Source organism: Arachis ipaensis, chromosome B6 (assembly GCF_059453495.1).
Source record: "Arachis ipaensis isolate K30076 ecotype BB chromosome B6, ASM5945349v1, whole genome shotgun sequence".
Lineage (NCBI taxonomy): Eukaryota > Viridiplantae > Streptophyta > Magnoliopsida > Fabales > Fabaceae > Arachis > Arachis ipaensis.
In genome coordinates this window covers 141,798,315-141,818,048 of record NC_142441.1, presented here as the reverse complement: position 1 = coordinate 141,818,048, position 19,734 = coordinate 141,798,315, and the positions used below count along the sequence as shown (strand labels likewise).

General features: G+C 35.2%; 1 protein-coding gene and 1 pseudogene across 1 annotated transcript; both read right to left on the bottom strand.

Annotated features, from left to right (window-relative positions):
- Positions 1-1,495: 1,495 nt before the first annotated feature.
- Positions 1,496-3,302, bottom strand: LOC148562984 (uncharacterized; annotated as a pseudogene).
- Positions 3,303-15,120: 11,818 nt separating this feature from the next.
- LOC107648481 (protein RADIALIS-like 3) lies at positions 15,121-15,933 on the bottom strand. The gene is made up of 2 exons (XM_016352328.3): positions 15,605-15,933; positions 15,121-15,378 (listed from the first exon to the last, which is right to left on the bottom strand). Exon 1 carries the CDS (start codon positions 15,858-15,860, stop codon positions 15,615-15,617), a length of 246 nt encoding a protein of 81 aa, XP_016207814.1. The 5' UTR covers positions 15,861-15,933; the 3' UTR covers positions 15,121-15,378; positions 15,605-15,614.
- Between the last annotated feature and the right edge of the window lie 3,801 nt (positions 15,934-19,734).

The window sequence follows — 19,734 nt, the reverse complement described above, 5'->3', positions numbered from 1 at the left end:
AGGATACTGCTGGCCCACAATGATGTCAGATGCCCATGAGTTTGTGAGAAAATGTAAAAAGTGCCAGGAGAACGCCAACTTCCACAAAGCACCTCCCGAGGAGCTCAGTCTAATGATGGCTCCCCGACCTTTCACCCAATGGGGGGTCGACCTCTTGGGACCATTCCCACCAGGACCCGGGCAAGTGAAGTACTTGATAGTGGCCATAGATTATTACACCAAATGGGTAGAAGCAGAGCCACTAGCTAGCATATCCACAGCAAATTGCCAAAAGTTCATGTGGAAGCAGGTGATCAAAAGGTTCGGGATCCCAGAAGCCGTCATATCGGACAACAGGACACAATTCACCGATAAAAAGTTCAAAGGGTTCCTAGAAGGACTAAGGATCAAACAGAAGTTCTCCTCAGTTGAACACCCCCAAACCAACGGCCAGGTCGAAGCAGCCAACAAAGTCATCCTAAAGGGGCTAAAAAAGCAACTCGAAGGGAAGAAAGGCTCATGGGCAGACGAACTAGCCTCAGTACTGTGGTCATATAGGACCACCCCCCCCAATCATCCACCGGCAAAACCCCCTTCCGACTCACATACGGGGTCGACGCAGTCATCCCAGTCGAAGTCGGGGAGCCAAGCCCGAGGCTACTCCTCGGAGGGGGAAGCGAGGCGATCGAGAAAGACCTAGCCGACGAGACAAGGAAAATGGCACACCTAGCAGAAGCAGCAATAAAACAAAGAGTAGCCCTCAGATACAACAGCAAAGTATTGAAAAGGAGCTTGGGAGAAGGCGACTTGGTTCTACAACGTAACGACATAGGACCACCAACACCAGGAGAAGGCAAGCTAGCCGCGAACTGGGAAGGACCCTACAAAGTAAAAGAAGTCCTTGGCAAAGGGGGCTACAAGCTAGAAAAACTGGATGGGAACAAGGTATCGAGAACATGGAACATGGCAAACCTCAGGAGGTTCTACTCGTAAGAAGGGGCGATCACGCGACCCCAACCCCCCCCCCCCCCCCCCGTTTTCCACCTTCACGTTCTCCTTTTATGTCTTATACAAATCATATCTTTTACCCTTCATTTATTTACGCGTTACATTATTTCCTTGTCTAACAAAATGATAAGTTTTACTTTTTGCAAGTTTTCTCTCTGCAAGTCTCAAATCGAAATAAAAAGCGCGGCGAAAAAGGCAAACGGTCGACCTAATGGTAACTCGGGACTGATCACCCCGGGAACCATAAGGGACCAAACGAAAACAAATCGGCTCAAGTAGTAAGTACCATGATAAACGGTTAAACAAAAGGCCGTGGCGGCCCGAGTAAGTAAAAAAAAAAAAGCAAGGCCACGACAGCCCGAATAAAAACCAGCGATAACCAAAACAACGCTTAAGCAAAAGCAAAAAGGAAAGTGTTCAATACAACCAAAGGGCGCCTACTAGTAAGCCCCAGAATAAAAACAAATTACAAAAGGAAAGCAAGAGAAGTTGGGAAATGTCCAAATGCTCAAAGAATATCAACAATCTTCCCGCCCTCCACAGTCTTCATCGCGCCAACTTGAGAGAGGTCAAGATCGAGAGCCAGCACAGCCACCTGAAGCTTTATCCCTTCCTCAGTCAGCTTAACGGCTTCGCGAGCTCCCTTCGCAAGATCTTTGTTCCTTTTCCTCAGGGCAGACATCTCTCGAGAAACTGCCTCCGCCGAGCTCTCCGCCAACCTCAACTTCTCCTCCAACTCCTCAACCCTTTTCTTCATGGCCGCAGTCTCACCACGGAAAGTATTCAGGTCCTTCATTAAAGTCATATCCCGATCTAACAGCCTGTTAATCTCTTTGGTGTCCTCTTCATCCTTCTTCTCATGATCGGACAACTTTGTCTTCAGAGACTCCTCCCGAGATCGTGAGTCCGTCAAATCTTTTTGGGAGTTCCGAAGCTTCACCTCCATGGCATGATAAATTGCCCAAGACGGGCTCCACTTTCTTGGCAATGGCAGCAACACGGAGAAGACTGCGATAAATCCACTTGGCCTGCCCAGAGAGATCGGCCTCGTGGAAAAAATCCTTGGTGCCAGGAAGCAACTGAGACTCGATAAAGCCCCCAGCATCAAAATTTTTCTCCATAACCGAGAGGGCCTTGCCGGTATCCCGCTTCCTCTTCTTAGGGTTACCCATAACCCTCAGTTCATCATCACCAAATCTTCCTAAAAAATCTCCGCCTCCACACTAGCAGACCTCTCAACTTTCTCGATAGAAACATCGCTTTCCCGATAAGCCGGGTCAGCCCCATCCACCTGACCACTAGCCTCCCCAGCTTCCCCTTGCTCCTGGCTCGCCGAGGGAGTCGGCGGAGAGTCACCCTCACCCTCTTCGTTTTCCTTGATGAGGCTCTTCAAGTCAGCCAAGGTCTTCTTCCCGCTAGCCATAGAAACTGCGAGCAAAAGGAAAGAGAAATGTATCAGTAATAGAAATATAAAACATAAAAAGCTCAAAGGAAAGGTAACCCACCAACATACATTCGACCGGCCTCCCGGTCCCCCATCAACATACGAGAATTAAGGTTCTTTTCGCCAAAAATGGCCAACAGAATATCAGCGATATTGCGATCTTCCGAGCTCAGCCAGTCATAAGACACCTTTATAAGATAATCAGACCCCGCACCAAAACTCCAGTAGGTCGGGATCCGCCGAGCCCCCTCAGCTGTGAGCCAAAAAGGCTGATGACCTTCAACCGGTCTAACCTTAAAAAAGGTAGACTTAAAACTGTGGAAAGAATCCTCAAAAGGCCAAAAATTCTGCGCCCCTGTTGGGCCCTAAAAGACATATAACCCTTCTTAGCCTTCCCCTGACTAGAAGGGTTCGTAAGAAGGAAGAGATAGAGAAAGATATTCACTGAGAGCGGTAGCTCGAGGTACTCGCAGACCATCTCAAAGCAACGGATGGAGGCCCAACTATTCGGATTAAGCTGCGATGGCGCAACGTCGCAGCGACTCAATAAGCTCATAACAAAAGAAGAAAAGGGTAGACGAAGCCCCAAAGTCATGAACATAGGCTCGTAAACCCATAGCCAATCAACAACCATGGGAGAAGCCAAGTTCTTTTGGCAGACACGCTCCCGACCAGCAGGGACATAAACCTGATAAAGCGCCTCCTCGGGACCCCCTCCGCATAAGAGCCCGGATTGTCGTAACTTCTGGAGCCCCTCCTTGGTCATCTTAGAAGGAGTATCCTTCACGTCGGAGGAGACCCAAGCGTAGTGGTCGACGAAGTCAGCCAAAGGGCGCTGAACCTGACTCGAGGAAGCAAGACGCTCGGCCATACCTACAGCGGGGCACCACTTAGTCAACACGAGAAGTCGGGAACCCTCAAAACAGGAAAGCAAAAAGAAAAATACGAATCTTCCCCTAAACCCCCTGTACTAGCCCAGAAACATGAGCAAAAATGCAGGAAAAACCCAGAAACACGAAACCCAGTAGTACCCCCTCTAAAAGAAAAAAAGCAAAAAACAAAAAGACCCAAACATGCGCAAAGCAAATACACGAAAGATAAGAAATAACAACCAAAATGAGAGGAAAGCCATGAAAGCTTACTAGGAGAAACAGAATTTGCAAGGAACGGATAGGGAGCAAGAACGCTTGAAGCACTAGCAGCAGTAGAAGCAGGAGCAGCAACAACGTAAGAAAGTAGGGAAGAAGAGAAGGAAAAAGTAAAAAAGAGGGGGTTACGAAATGAAAATAAAGGGAGGAGAGCGTAACCGCCGAGGAAGAGCGCCAAAAGACAGGGGCATATTTGCCATTTCACCCAAAATCTCAAATCAATGAAATGATGGACATTTAATGCCCAGCGCCAAAACCAAGAAAGCAACACGAAAATCGAAGCGACCAAACGCAAGGAAAGCAAAACGACACCAACGAGCCACCAAGAAAGAAGAAGACTCACCGCCTCTAAGACAAACGCGCCTAGCCACGAGGCCCAGACCTCAAGGCCGGCGCATTGGGGCACTGTTACGGGCTGTTAACCCAGCCCAAGAAGTCGTCGGGTCGGGGCACTGCCCCACCCAGGCCCAAAAACCATAACAGATCCCTACGGGTCGGTTGGCCACGTCCGACCCGGAGATCCAACTAACCACGCTGAGCATGCCACCATTCGGGTCGGAATCCCCAGGGTCGGTACCCGGAGTACCGACCTTAAGTACGGACGACCCGCACACGTGGAAGGAGACAGCTCGACACCTCAACTAATGGGCTAGGCCACAATCAGGCCCACCCAGCACGGTATATAAGGGGAGAGGACAGCTCTCCCCCCAAGGTACGTCACACCCTTACCTAATTCTGCCACCCCCAGTACGGACTTTGACTTGATCGTTGGAGTGTCCTTGCAGGTGGCCATCCCCCCGCTCCGTCCCCCTCCGGCGTTGCCCGCACACGCTCCACGCCTGCTCGGGATCTTCCCCTCTCTCTCTCCTAGTCACCACCTACCGATAACCCGAGAACTCCAGGTAACGAACAATTCATATTAGAGATATAATTATTTATATTATTTTTTCATATTAGTTTAAGTTTTTGTGATGAATAATTTTCTGACATAGTATAATTATTTATGTTGCTTCCTTCTATTAATTTAAACTTTTAGAATGAGTGATTTCATGACAATTCATATTTGTAATAAGATTTTATAAATAATATAATCAGATAAGTTTTTATATTTATAATAAATATATGAATAAAAATATAAAAAAATACTATGATAAATGATTTTTGATGTTTATAATAAAGAGTTGATTAAGCTATGAAAATGTTTGATTATTTTACTGTTAAAAGCTTGATTATTTTGTTGATTGATCACTGCTGAAAAAGAGTGAGAAACATGTATAATATATGAAAATACATTATGGTAATTTTTACTATTCATAGATAATTTTTTTAAAAATTGGCGTATGTGAATACATTACCATATTATATGAATATAAAAATCAATCACAAATAAGGTATTATCATACAATAGTTAAGAATACATGTGTAAATTAAAAACGTTTTTATTATTCTGTTATGACAAGATTGATTATTTTATTATGAAATGACTGATTATCTTAATGGTTAATTATTTTCTTAAACAAATAAAATAACATATTAATACATCCAAATATGTATTAACTGATTTAGTGATTATTTTCTAGTATTTAATATAGGGTTCTTTTTTTCTTTCTTTTTTTTCATAAATGAAAAAGTAACTTATATTTTAAAACAAAGTTAATTAGTAAATCCAAGGAATAATTGTAGGGTACACCGGCTATTTAGCAGCTGGGAATCCTCATCATCACTGTTCTTATTATAATTACTATTTACTAACCTTCTTATAAAACGCGTGTTAGGATTGACTTTTATTTTTATTTTTTAATTTGTTTTGGTAGAGCATTTCTTTTATACAATTTATATAACAAAAAGCTAGGTTAAATTGTTCCAGTAGTTTGTATATTTTCCTCAATTTTTTATGATAGATTTTTATATCATAAAAAATGTAATTAATTTTCTATATCATAAATGGTTATTTAATCAAGTTCTTATACTTTGAACAATAAAAAAATTTACCCTTTTTATTAAAATTAAATAGTTTGTAATCAAACCATTATTCTGGCCAAATGACAAATCCATGTACGTACATATATTTTACAAAATAATTTTGAACAATATATGGACTTCATTCCAAAATTTTAAATTACAATGATCTAATTGAAAAATACTTTTTTTAATTTACAAAAACGTAATTGAAAAATATAAACTTTTAAAATTTCAGATAAGAATAGAAATGATTAACTAATTATTAGGAATAACTTGTATAAATAATATAAGAGGCCAACTTGAAGAAGAGTTTGTATCACAAAATCCAGGAGCTGGTGTTCGTATGTGTGCCACACGTTCAACGAGTAACGTAACAACCTATAAGTATCAAGCATATATAGTGTAGGGAAATGCTCAATATCCATTTTTCCTTTTGGAATAAGGATATATAAAGCTTATAAAAGCATCATATTTTAGAGGCCGGTACCATGGCTATGTTACTACGTGGTAGCAACTTGATTATATATCTCAACTTCTATGGAACTAATTTTTCCAATATCCACCAAGTAGGCCAATAATGTGGATATAGCAAAGTAGTATATTCCAAAGTATAGGCCAAAATGCTCCATATTTTTTCTATTAATATGTTGACCATATATGTACATCAGTACATCATTCATACTTTCTTGAAAATCTTTACACTTTAACGACAGAGATTGTTATTCCTTTTAATTATTAGAAAGGCAAAAGTCTCACTTTTCTGAGATGCTTTTAAGGTTTTAGCTAGTTTTCTAACTTTCTTATTGTAAATACACGTAAAAAACTCTCTTGGTTAATAACAGGAAAAATGGTCTTTTCTTGTGTAGCTTATATATATTATTGGTTCTTAATTTTGTAATTATTAAGCCTCTTTACGGTAAATAAAAATGGATTATTTGGCTTTCTTTTTCATCGTTAAACATAACACAAATTCATCTCCTTCGTTATTGACAAAATAATCCGTCACAAAATTTGTTGATAATCCCGACAATTAAAATTCGTCTCTAAAATCTGTTGGTAATTAATATGCTAATTTCTAGTTCTGATGAATGTAAATGAAAGCACTTAACTATAAATTATCATTATTTTTTGTTTTCAAAGGTATTTTACTCGAACTGACGAAGAAGGTTGGACCTGACGTGAGGGTGGTCCAAAGCTAATGAGCTGCTCTTGAAATGCTCCTAGGACTAGGGGTGATCATGGATCGAACCTGAACTGTAGGTCTGCAGTGATTTATCCAGATTTGATTTGAAAATTGCGGATAAGATCCGATCTGTATAGTCATCGAATTGGATCGGATAGCGAATTTAAAATGGATACCTCATATCCGCAACAAATAAATAAATAATAAAAATATAACCTAGCAAACAAATCCTAGATTCTTTCTTCATTTCGACGCCTCACTGCCTCAGTCAGAATCTCACCTCATTCCCTCTCCAACTCACCGTCACTGAACATCACCATCATCCTTGTCCATGCTTTGCGCCACCATGCTGTAGGCTAGATTGCTCACCGCTGACGTTCCTCGGTCGCGCTCCTCGCTTCCTATTGCTCGCCAATCTTCTCCTTACCTCTATTCACCGCTTCTGTTCAAATGTTCTTTGAGATTCATTGTCATTGTTTTGGATTCTGGATTCTGCTTCTACTTTGGCTGCTTCTTCTGTTCCAGTTTTTTTTTTGTTCTTATTCTTTTAGATGCTGCTTCTACTTCGGTTGCTTCTTTTGACTTCTGCTTCTATTACTAATTTTTTTTTGGCTTCTGCTTCTACTACTTCTTTTTCGTCTGGCTTTTGCTTTTGTTTTTTCTTTCGTTTAAGTTCTGGAACTGATTAATTTTTTTTCTTTTAAATTTACAAACTATTAGATTAGATTAAATTTATTTAGTACTATTAGAAAATTTTAGTTCTCTAACCTTCTATACTATTGTTTGAATTATGGTTTTGCTTGTTGGTTTGGAAGAAGAGAATTTATTTGATTATTTTCTTAATTTTTGGTATCATTCTGTTTGAATTTTTTATGTTTTTCTTAATTTTTTGAATTTTTTCTTACTTTTTGGTTGGTTGTATTTGAACTTGTTTTATTTATTCTTAATTTTTGAAAATTTAAGAATATTTTATATTTTTTAATCGGATATATCCGAAATCTTATATGTAAATTTATAGATCGGATCGGATCTAAACTTAAAAAAGTGCGAATATTAGATTCAATCCGATGAGTTAAGTACAGATCGAATCGAAATTTGGGACATATTTAATCTGATTCGTATGCAACCTTATTGTCTTACCTAGGACAACGGTTGAGAGTATTTACAAGGCATTCTGATGTCAAATTCAATAGGCAAAATCTGTTGAGAATTGGAGAGAAATAGCAAAAGTCTGTTGATGACTTTAGTGTGGGTTAGTGTATTTTTTTATAAGCATGGGACATTGTTGATGACTTTAGTGTGAGTTAATGTAACTAATGGTGCGTTTGTTTACAGGCATGAGACACTGAAATAGAGACACAGAGTGTTACCTAAACTAATTAGTCATGTATAACAGTAATTAGTTAGGAAGTGCTGATGTGGACAAATTCTATTAGTAAGTGATCAGCAAATTAATTTGTTAGAATACCAATTAGATAATTAGTTGTACAACTTAGTTTAGAAAGCTATTATATATAGCTGAAAATGTAATATTGGAGGCAATTTTTGCAATCAGAATGTGAAAGTGCAAGAGTGATGGAGTTGTGACAGTTGAACATACTCTCCTCTGCATCAAGCTTCGTGAGGTTCTCACCTTCCATTTTTCCTTGAACTCCCAATTTTAACATGGTGCAGTGAGCGTGGAAGGAAAATCACAGTGAATGGTTGAGAAAATTCGAAAGAAGCTTATAAAACAAACTCTTGATTCTCTTCTTCTTGTGAATTCGTTTTTCCTTCAAGATTCTTCGATTTTTCTTCTCCTTTCTTCTCCTTCTTATTCTTCGTTCTTCTCATCTAAATTCTTGTGTTGTCGTGCACCGATTCAGCATAGACAAATATTTCCGATCAGCGAGATCGAGGAAAGAAGCTCTTTGAATCAGCATCAATGTTGATTCATTGATTTGAATCTCAAATTAGGGTTTGCGATTAAGAAGCGATAGAACCTCGAACAAATTTGTCGTTCTCTTCAGTAGATGTACAGGCATTAGCTGCATTGGTGAATCAAATCAATACGATGAATCAGTCAAATGCAAACAAAGCTCAAATAAAGTTAGCTTTGGAACTGGTAAGTCCTTATTTTTTACATCCTGGGGAAAATCCAGAATCAGCCATAGTTACAGTTACTTTGGTAGGAAATAATTTTCAAAAATGGGAAAGAGATATGTGGAGAACATTGAAATCCAAAAACAAGATAAAATTTGTTGATGGCTCAATCCAACGGCCACCAGAGGATGTGGTGTTGTTTGATGGCAGGCACAGTTGTGTTCTCTGATCAATTTTGTTTGCTAAATGTCTTTTATATTCCAAGCTTTAAATTCAATTTGATATCAGTATCAAAACTAACAGCAAATTTAAAATGCAAACTGATTTTTTATGAAAATGAGTGTGAAATCCAGGACAAGACTACCAAGAGAACAATTGGTGTAGCTGAACAAAGGAGAGGACTCTATGCTTTTGAGGACCTAACACCTATTCAAACTACATCACAAGCTACATCCACATCTTTAGCATCTACACTGTCTGCACAGCACAAACAAATAGAGCATTCTGCACTGTGGCATCTTACATTAGGACATTTACAAAATGATAGGATTGCTGTTATGAAAAGAGAATACAAAAACTTGAATTTTTCAATATGTAATAAGCTTTGTGATTCTTGCCATTATGCAAAGCAAAAGCGGTTGTCGTTTATGTCAAGAATCTTTATGAGCATGAATATCTTTGATATTGTACACATTGACATTTGAGGTCCTATCAATACTATTTCTACTTCGGGTTTTAGATATTTTTTTACTATTGTCAATGACAAAAGTCGATTCACTTGGTTATACTTTATGAAATTGAAAAGTGAAGCTAGTGAATTAGTCAAGAATTTTGTCAAAATGATTGAAACTCAATTTGGAGTGACAATTAAAAAAATCCGAACTGACAATGGACATGAATTTAAATTGAATAAATTCTATACATCCAAAGGCATCATACACCAAAACACTTGTGTAGAAACTCCCCAACAAAATGGTATTGTAGAAAGGAAACATCAACATATTTTAGAAGTTGCTAGAGCCATGAATATGATGTTTCATTCTAACATGTCAAAGAAACTTTAGAATTTTGCAATAAGGCATTCAGTTCATGTCATCAATAGAATTCCCAGTGTCTTATTGAAAAATCATTCTCCCTATGAGATTTTAAAAGGAAAACCACCTAACATATCTTACCTTAAGGTGTTTAGATGTCTAGGATTTGCTTCAACAAAATTAGCATATAGATCCAAATTATAACAAAAGGCAGTCAAATGTGTACATTTGGATGTTAAAGAAGGTGTTAAGGGATATGTTTTATGTGATATAACAAGTAGAAATATATTAATCTCAAGGGATGTATTCTTTTATGAAAATATATTTCCATTTTCATTGGAAAGTTCAAAAACAAATGACACTGTCACAAATTCTAGACCATCCACATTACATAATTTTGCATTTGATGATCCATTTCCTGAATCTCATAGTAGCATTAATCCTTATACATCACTATCACCTAATCAATTAGTTCTAATGCATCATCGTGAGCTTGACATATCTAAATGCTTACCTGCATCCGTAAGGTCGAATAATTCACCATTCATTAGTACTGCATCTGAGACACCTCATGTTATTAAGAAATCTACAAGAGATAGAAAGCGTCCTGCATATTTAGAGGAGTATCATTGCATGCCTATTGTGTCAGTGGATTCATACAACAATTGTTCCTCAAATTCAGGTCTTAACTCACATAATTTTCATCAGTTTTTTTTTTTTTTGAAAATTTTGAAAACATGCTACATGAGCAAACAGCAAATTTTTTTTATTAGTCCACAATTATGTTTTTTGAGTCAATATCACCTTTTTCCCTTCTTCCCATTGATGCTTCTACCATTTTATCTACCACACACACTTCTCAACCTAAACACAAAGAGCCAAAATGTTATTCTGAGGCTATCTGTGATCTTAGTTGGCAGGAGGTTATTAATTCTGAATTGACTGTTCTAAGAGAAAATAGAACTTAGACTCTTACCAAACTTCCTAATGGGAAGAAAGCTGTGGGATGCAAATGGGTCTTTAGGCTAAAACTGAAGCCTGATGGTTCGGTTGATCGTCACAAGGCCAGGCTGGTTACTCAGGGATTTACCCAAACTGCTGGAGTAGATTATTTCGAGACATATAGTCATGTGGTTAAGATGAACACCTTCCAAATTCTTATGTCAATTGCTGCAGTGAGGGGCTGGTTCGTTCATCAATTGGACGTCAACACAGCTTTTTTGCATGGTGACTTAACTGAGGAAGTATATATGCGCCCACCACAAGGACTTGCTCTGCCCTCACCAGACTTAGTTTGCAAATTAGATCGTTCCCTTTATGGCTTAAAACAAGCCAGCAGACAATGGAACACCAAATTGTGCACCACTCTACTTAGTGCTGGATATTCTCAATCAAGACATGATTATAGTCTCTTCACCAAGTCATCTAATGGCAGATTCACCGCTATTTTAGTTTATGTAGATGATTTAATATTGGCTGGAGATGATTTGAATGAAATTACCTTTCTCAAACAGCACCTGCATGACCTCTTCAAAATCAAGGACATTGGGGACTTACAATTTTTTTGGGGTTAGAGGTAGTTCGAAGCAAGAGGGAGATTGCGATTTGTCAAAGGAAGTATTGCATCGACCTCCTCAAAGACTACGGGTTAATGGAAGGCAAGGCAGTGTCAACTCCAATGGATTATACCATCAAATTGACAAAGAGTACCAGAACTCCTCTAAGCTCAGTAGCAGAGTATAGAAGACTAGTTGGAAGATTGTTATATCTAACCAATACAAGACCAGATATAGGGTATGCAGTTGGAAGACTAAGCCAATTTTTGGACTATGCTACTGACAAGTACTTTGAAGCAGTCATAAGGGTACTCAGATATCTCAAGAATGAGCCAGCATTGGGATTGATGTTCTCATCTCAAACAGATTTAGAGCCTATTAGTTTCTTGGACAGCGACTGAGGTACATGCTCAGACACTAGAAGATCTATATCGAGCTATTGTTTCTTCATAAGAACATCTATTGTATCATGGAAAAGTAAGAAGCAAAATACAGTGGCAGTGTCATCGTGTGAAGCAGAATACAGGGCCCTTGCCATGGCTACTAGGGAAGCACAGTGGATTACTTACATTCTAGAAGACTTGCAAGTGAAGCTGGACAAATCGATTGTAGTGTACTGTGACAGCCAATCAGCAATGTATATTGTGGCTAATCCGGTGTTTCATGAGAGAACTAAGCACATAGATATGGATTATCATGTAGTGAGGGATAAATGGCAAGAACAAATAATCAAGTTGCTGCCAATCACCACAACTAATCAAACAGCTGATGTGCTAACTAAGGCATTGGCTCCCACCATATTTCAGAAATGTTGCAGCAAACTCAGAAGGGTGAATGTCACCGATTCTGGTTTGAGAGGGGGTGTTACCTGAACTAATTATTAGTCATGTATAATAGTAACTAGTTAGGAAGTGCTGATGAGAACAAATTCTATTAGTAAATTAATTTGTTAAAATACCAATTAGATAATTAGTTGTGCAACTTAGTTTAGAAGCTATTATATATAGCTGAATATATAATATTAGAGGCAATTTTTGCAATCAGAATGTGAAAGTGCAAGAGTGGTGGAGTTGCACATACTCTTCTCTGCATCAAGCTTCGTGAGGTTCTTCCCTTCCATTTTTCCTTGAACTCACCAATTTTAACATAGAGCCACAAAATCGTATTTGACAGATAAAATATAGATAAAGATATTGTGTCCAGAGATACTGAATTAGTGTATTTTGTATCTATCATGACAGAAAAGACCCAGAGACAATAACAAGAATACAATTTATTTTTCATTTTTTCATTTATTATTCTTGTCAATTTTTTATAATTATATTTTTTATTATTATATATATTTTTCTTCCTAAATTTTTTGAATGAAAAAATGAGAATAAATTAGACTTTTATAATTTATTCTAATTTATCACCAAACAAAATACAAAACACTAACTTTTATGTCTCTTGTCTTTTTTATCTTGTTTTTAGTGTATTTGTCTTATTCTATTCTCAGAACCAAACGCAGCCGAAAAACTGTTTGGTTAATCAAAACATCATATTGTCTTGATGGTAATATGCCAAAGAGACATTGTGATAGATGGATGTTTTTAACTGTAGGATTTGGGAATCTAACTCTTTAGGTGAATATGGGTCTAGGTGGGAAGGTGAGTAAAAGTGGGAGATAATTTGCGTGTATTACTATCATTTTCTTGTTGTTGTTGTCATCTTGAACTTTACTCCCCTTACAGGTTGATTGTGTGAAACAATGACAAGAAAAAGTCAGCAGATAAATGAGCAGAGTGAAATTAACTTGGATTTGAAAATTACCTGAGTAGAGTGGATATTTATATATATATGCACTACGGTAGATGGCCGTTTAAGAGTGTGAGGTTCTGTACGTTGCAGGTCGTTTAGTAGGAGGGTTGTTACTCCTTGTGTGAGGTTAAATTCCGCTCAACTTGCGGGATTATATTTTCGAGAGTTGAGAGTTTTTTAGTGTTCTTCAAGTCAGGTCGAGTGGCAGGTTATGAAACCCGACTGGGCATAGCTGACCCAACTTGGTGGTTGGGGTGGTTTTATTTTGTTTCAATGCTCGGAAAATTGTTTTTAGTGGCTATTTGTTTTAATTTTATCGACAATAACAATAGCCACCACTAATGTATTTATCGGCAATTACACATTAGCCATTTTATGCTTTATTGCTAAAAAATTTTAACAATTATATAATTATCAGTAAAGACTTTTTTTAGTGACGATAGAGAAATATATAATTATCATTATAATATATAATAATAATAATAACAAATATATAATAATTATAAAAATATAAGTTAAATAAGATATAGTGACTATTATGTCATTGTTATTAAAAATTTATCACTAAAAATAATTTTTGTTGTAGTGGGTGTACTTGACCTATTTGGTTTTTGGGTCATGCATGAACATTTTCTAATTTGATGTTGCTATCCAGAGAGAGCATTAGAGAATTTTCTTTTTTTTGAATGTTTTCCTATGTGTAAGAGAAAAGAGTATCTTTTTGGGTTATAAGAGAGAGTATTATTGATATCTTGATGTGTACAATAAAAAAACTAAAGTTCTTCTTAAAAAAAGGTAATTTAGTTTCCGTTTTAATATTGTGTGAAATTAATAATAGAACTCAATAATGACCTATAATTCATGTAATCAACCTCAATAAGTTTTTTTTCCTTTAGTCGTTGTTGTGAAAATTTTTAATTTCTCATTTCGGTATTCTAGATGCGTCGTAAGTTGGTAATGAGATGAACAGTAGTCTATCAATAAATAGTGACAGATTTTCAAAATCCTTTGTTAACAAGTTACAAACACCATTTTAAAGGCACACAATATCTGTAGATAGCATGGGGTGAAAATTTCGCCAGTAAATTTGTTGGAAACTCTAGTGTTTCTAGGAGTATTTATCTTGGCTTTGATGTCCCTTTTGTGTCGCAATACACATGAGGCTCAAATATGAACAAAATCTCTTGTAATTCTCTTTTTTTATATATATTTAAAAATATTATTTATACACTAAAATTAATGATTATATATATATATATATATATATATATTTTTTAATTTAGTTTTAATATATATTTTATATTTTAATATATATTCTATTCTAATGATTGATTTTAGTGCATCTAATATAATTGTTTCATATTATCATATAATATTAAAGAAATATTTTATTTTAATTTGTTTAATTATCCGTGATCCTGATGTGTATGATTTATTTATCCTGAATCGTTTTGAAATTTGTAAAGGTTTACTGTGTATAAACTATAAAGCACTGATACTAACACAATTATGAGATATAACATAGGACATGTAAGCGTACTAACTAAATTTTTTGTGAGATATTGAGACATATCAAACATATAAAATATTATTTAAATAAATTATAATGTTATCTTAATATTTTATTAATATTAAAATATATATATTTTTTAAATATTTTAATGTCTTTTTAAATTATATAAAATTTTTAAAATTTTTTAATTAACTAATAAATAATAATATATATTATTTATAAATTTATTTTATTTTAAAAATATAAACTAAAAATAAGATTAATATAATAATATACAATAATATTTAAATGTGTCTAAATATGTTAAGAGAAGTATTTTTTATTCTTATCAAGAGTCACTATAACATAAAAATCATGTGTGTCAGATAAATATCAAATAAGTTATTAACTAGTTCAAGAGACACATTTGATGTACATAAAAATTATATCTTTATTAATGATTTGAATCAGGATATTTATTTATCCTTGTTTGATTGAAAATAAATTAAAGTAGAACAGGGAATCAATGTACTTGATTCTTATGACCTATACTCCACTGCTATAGTACTTGGAATAAAATTACACCTATATATGGTCCTATAAATGTTGCTATTTGCAAAGAAAAAACGCATAAATTCTTTCTTGTCACTGCCAATTGGTCAATTGTGCTTCAGGTTTCCCAGCCTACAACTGAAAGAAAGAGACAAACAAGGAAAAAGTTGCCAATGCAAGAGTTATTTACAAAATAATATTTAAAAGATAATAAAAAATCAATTCAAATAATTTTAAATTATTTTATTTAATATTTATTAATTATCGTTAAAATAATTGTGTATATAATTAGCTATATATTGGTTATAAAACTGTTGGCTAAATAACATGATTCAAGAATTTACTAAAATATGCTTATTTTGACCTCTTTTGAGCTAATTAGAGCCTCCATTTGTCTTGTACTTTGGAAATGGCACTTGCCCAGATTCTATGTAGCCAACATCTCGGAGGAGAAGTTCGTAGTGGCGCTTAACTTCGTCGGGAGTTTTTCCGCCAACGGCGCGAGCAACGTTGTACCACCGGTCAGGGGTGTCCTTATCATAGACCGCCAATGCCCTTTCAAAGGCCTTATTGTCTTTAGCACTCCATGACCCTGAAGATGACATTGAACTCGATGCCATTATATTTATATAAGAAGGTTTTTGAATGAGGCAGGGTGAGCGGGCTCTATTCTAATAAGACTCGGAGGAATTGAAGAGCTGATGTTTGAAGAGAGGATGGTAACGTGTGTTCCTATTTATAAGGAGAGAAATGGAGTGTTCAAAGCTAGTTAGTTGGTAAGTATAATGTTTGGCCAAACGAAGTAGAATTTCAATTATTTGTTTTCTTAGGAGGAACCACAGAAAATAGAGCAGGACCAAGAATTTGGAAAGCAATATGGGAGAATCCGCATCTAACTACAGTTAAACAAACATAATGAATATATAGGACTTACCAAAATTACATAAATCCCTTCTTATATTATTGTATTCTCTCGCCATCATTCTACTTCTCTAAATGTATTACCTTCTTTTTTATAGAAATTTTCATGCACAAAAAAAAAAATTTCTTTTCTAGTTTTTAAAATGAAATATTTAGAAATAGGTTATACAAATGTGATGTTTTTGAATTGTACGTTTTGATTTGGTAAATTTTTTCAAGAAGTGTTTGTACTCTTTAAAAGTTTAAACTCCTCATTTTGTGTTTGGTAAATCAAGAAAATTATGTGCTTGTGCTTTCAACTTTTAAAAGATCGAAATACTTTTAAAAGTACTAAAATAGAATTTTTTAAAATTAACTTGTATTTTTTAAAATTTAAAAATCTAATATAATCTCATAACTAATTTTTAAATTTAATACTTATATTTATATCTATTATAATATTTTTAAATTTTAAAAATTATTTTACTAAATGTAATTGTTGTTATTTATGTTTATTAAAAATTATTTTTAATTTAATCTACCAAACATAAATGTTACCACTTTTAAAAAATCATCTTTTATAAACTATTTTTAAAAAGAAACTATATGAAATGTCGCATTTTTTACTAACTAAAAGATGAGGATCGCATTTTTTATTGGATACGTGCCACATATGTGCATTCTTTCTTCTTATTCACAACTGCATGCTTCTCCTTTTTTATGTGCATGTCTGCTCCACATACACAACAAGAATCTGGCTTCAAGAAGCAAAATTTTCAAACATTAAATTGAAACCTTTTGAAAAGTATTAACAGCTTCAAAAAATAAATAATGGAGAGATTGAAAAAAACTTTTACAGAAGTGAGTATATAAAAATAGAATAGAAGAAGAGTTAAAACATCAGAATAGCAAGTTTGTTTTAGGCAGAAGAGACCGGCAAACGGGCAAAGTATGTTTTAGTATGTGAGAGAGTATTTTTTATTTTAATTAAAATTACTGTGTAAAAATAAATTAATTTTATATTAAGTATATTTATGGTATAAATAAATTAAATGATATTCTCTCGACGTGATGTGGTAATAAACGCGATATAACAATAGAAATAAAACAATATATTGTTGAACGAGTATGTGGAGTTAAAATAAGTTTATATGTTTTTAATATTTATCGGTATTATTTTGAATATAATTTAAAAATTATTATTAAAATTTTGTATGTAAGTGTCATAATATGTGAAGTAATCAAATAATTAATAAATAATAACAACAAATAAAAGATATTAGATAGTTATTCACATTCTAGTAATACTTTTCAAAATTTTTTATCGTTGTTAAATCTATTTACAGATGCGATTTTTCGTTAAATCTATTTCTTTGTCGTTAAAGTTGATTCTCAAGAAAGAAATGTTATTTTCATTTCATAAATTTTCCATTGCTGTCGGTCGTGGTCACTCGTGGACGTGGTAGTGAGAGAGAGAACTAAAATTTTAAAAGAGGAGGAGAAAAAATAGAGAGGATAAAATTAAAAAAAGAAAAAAAATAACTTAATCAAAGGATAAAATTAGACCGTTTTGAAGTGTTCAGAAATATAAAATGTATTTTTTCTAAACTTTTTTTTTTTCAATTTAGTAATTAATTTATAGATAAGTGGAATATGGTTACGACCGAGCAAAGTATCGATAAACAAGAATTTTGAATTGTGGTTCAGATACTGGCAACGTATATGAAAATTCCCTCCACAACTAGGTTTGCTAAAGCCTATATAACTTTATTTTTATGCCCTTCTTTGCATGGTCTCTTAGCGGGTCCAACCTACTGAATCTGCTGTGGTAGGAGACAACTATTAGCTTTCATGGAAGCATAACAAAATAACGATATGTAAGTTGTTTTTAAGAATATTCTAATTGTAAAAGATCAAATCCATTTTTGTTTCCATCTCATTATTTGCTGCTAATGATGATACTTTAATTTTCTTTTTTTGCACTTTGTCCAGATCAACATCCCAACACTCGAGTAATTAAGCCCGTGAATTATTATTATAGGGTACATGCTACAAACAAAAAACATGATAACTAAAAAGGTAGAGTATGCACTTTATCCTAATGTTTGTAATTTTTTTAATAATATTCTTTAACGTTTAATTTTATTCGATTTTATTTTTAACGTTGTTCTTGCCTACTTTCGCCGAGATATAGATCGTTCTCCTGAGAAGGTCGGCAGACTTCTAAGATGTAATACGGACTATGTCGACAATGGAAGAACCGAGGAGGTGGGTACCTGCAAAAGCACTCCAACGCTCAAGTCAGTAGAGGAATATATGTGTGTAAGTTTTTCTTGGAAAGATTGTTCACCTTTTTTCGTTCCTGCTTCTCTCCTTATATTTGTTTGGATGAAGTTGATCGTTTTGTCTAAGTCGTAACGTCTGGGGGGAGAATTAACTGCATATCCGACGTTATTGGATGAAAATAAATGTTGATTATTGTAAATGCTCGATTACAATCGTGGGTACGTTACCGAGCTATAACTCGTAACCAACTTTACTGGTCATATCACAGCCCCCAATCTTGGCCTGACTTGGAGGAGATAGGTTGAGCTTTTAATTGACGAGTTATAGCTCGGTATACGGAGCCCCCAGATCAACGTGGCTTACTCAAGTCTACCCTTGGCATATGAAAATGTGTGAAGTAAATTTGAAATATTACGTTTCATTGGTTGTTGTGTTTATTAATTATTATGGCTTGGTTCAACTTCCAATGCTGTTTCCTAACCGTTTAAAGTGGCTTTAGTTTAACGGTCAAGATTTAATCATGGAACTGAAAAGTTAATTAAATTAGTGGCTAGGTTCGAAGCTTCCTTAGCTTCATGCTTATTGTGCTTAAGTGGGAGGCAGAAGCTCTTATAGAAGCATGAGTACGAGAGGTTAGTGAACTTCCTTCACTTCTACTGTTTCTAATTTTTTCTCTGGTATATTCATTGAGAATGAGTGATAAAAAGAAGAAATTATTACCTCAAGTTGAAGATGATGAGACTTATGACTGGGTTGATAAAAATGTCCACATACGGGCTTCGTTGTTTTCTGATAGGGAGAGTGTGAACAGGGTGAATTTGGGTAGGGTAGTAAGAACTGGTTTTCGTGTAGAATTGCTGTCATGCAATCGATCTGACCGCATTTTCCATAGAAAAAAAGATTTTGAAAATTTTTATATGTACAGCTGTGTGATAGAAGAACTGCGGGTTAAGCTTCCTTTTTCCAGCTTCGAGTGTGATGTGATGAAACAAATGAACTGCGCTCCCTCTCAAATACACCCGAATGGCTGGGCTTTTATCAGATGTTTCCAAGCTCTGATGGATTTTCTTGCAATTGAAGCAGAGCTTGAATTGTTTTTTTCCTTATTCCAAGCCAAAGGGGTATGGAAGGGTCTGTGGATTAATTTAAATAGTACTCCAGGTTTTTCTATTTTCAAACTTTATAAATCGTCCTTTAAGAACTTTAAAGAAATGTTTCTGAAAGTAAAATCAGTAGATGAAGAGTTTTCATTTTACCTTGATGAGCATTTGGGAGAAAATTTTTCAATGTACTGGTGTTGCCAACCGC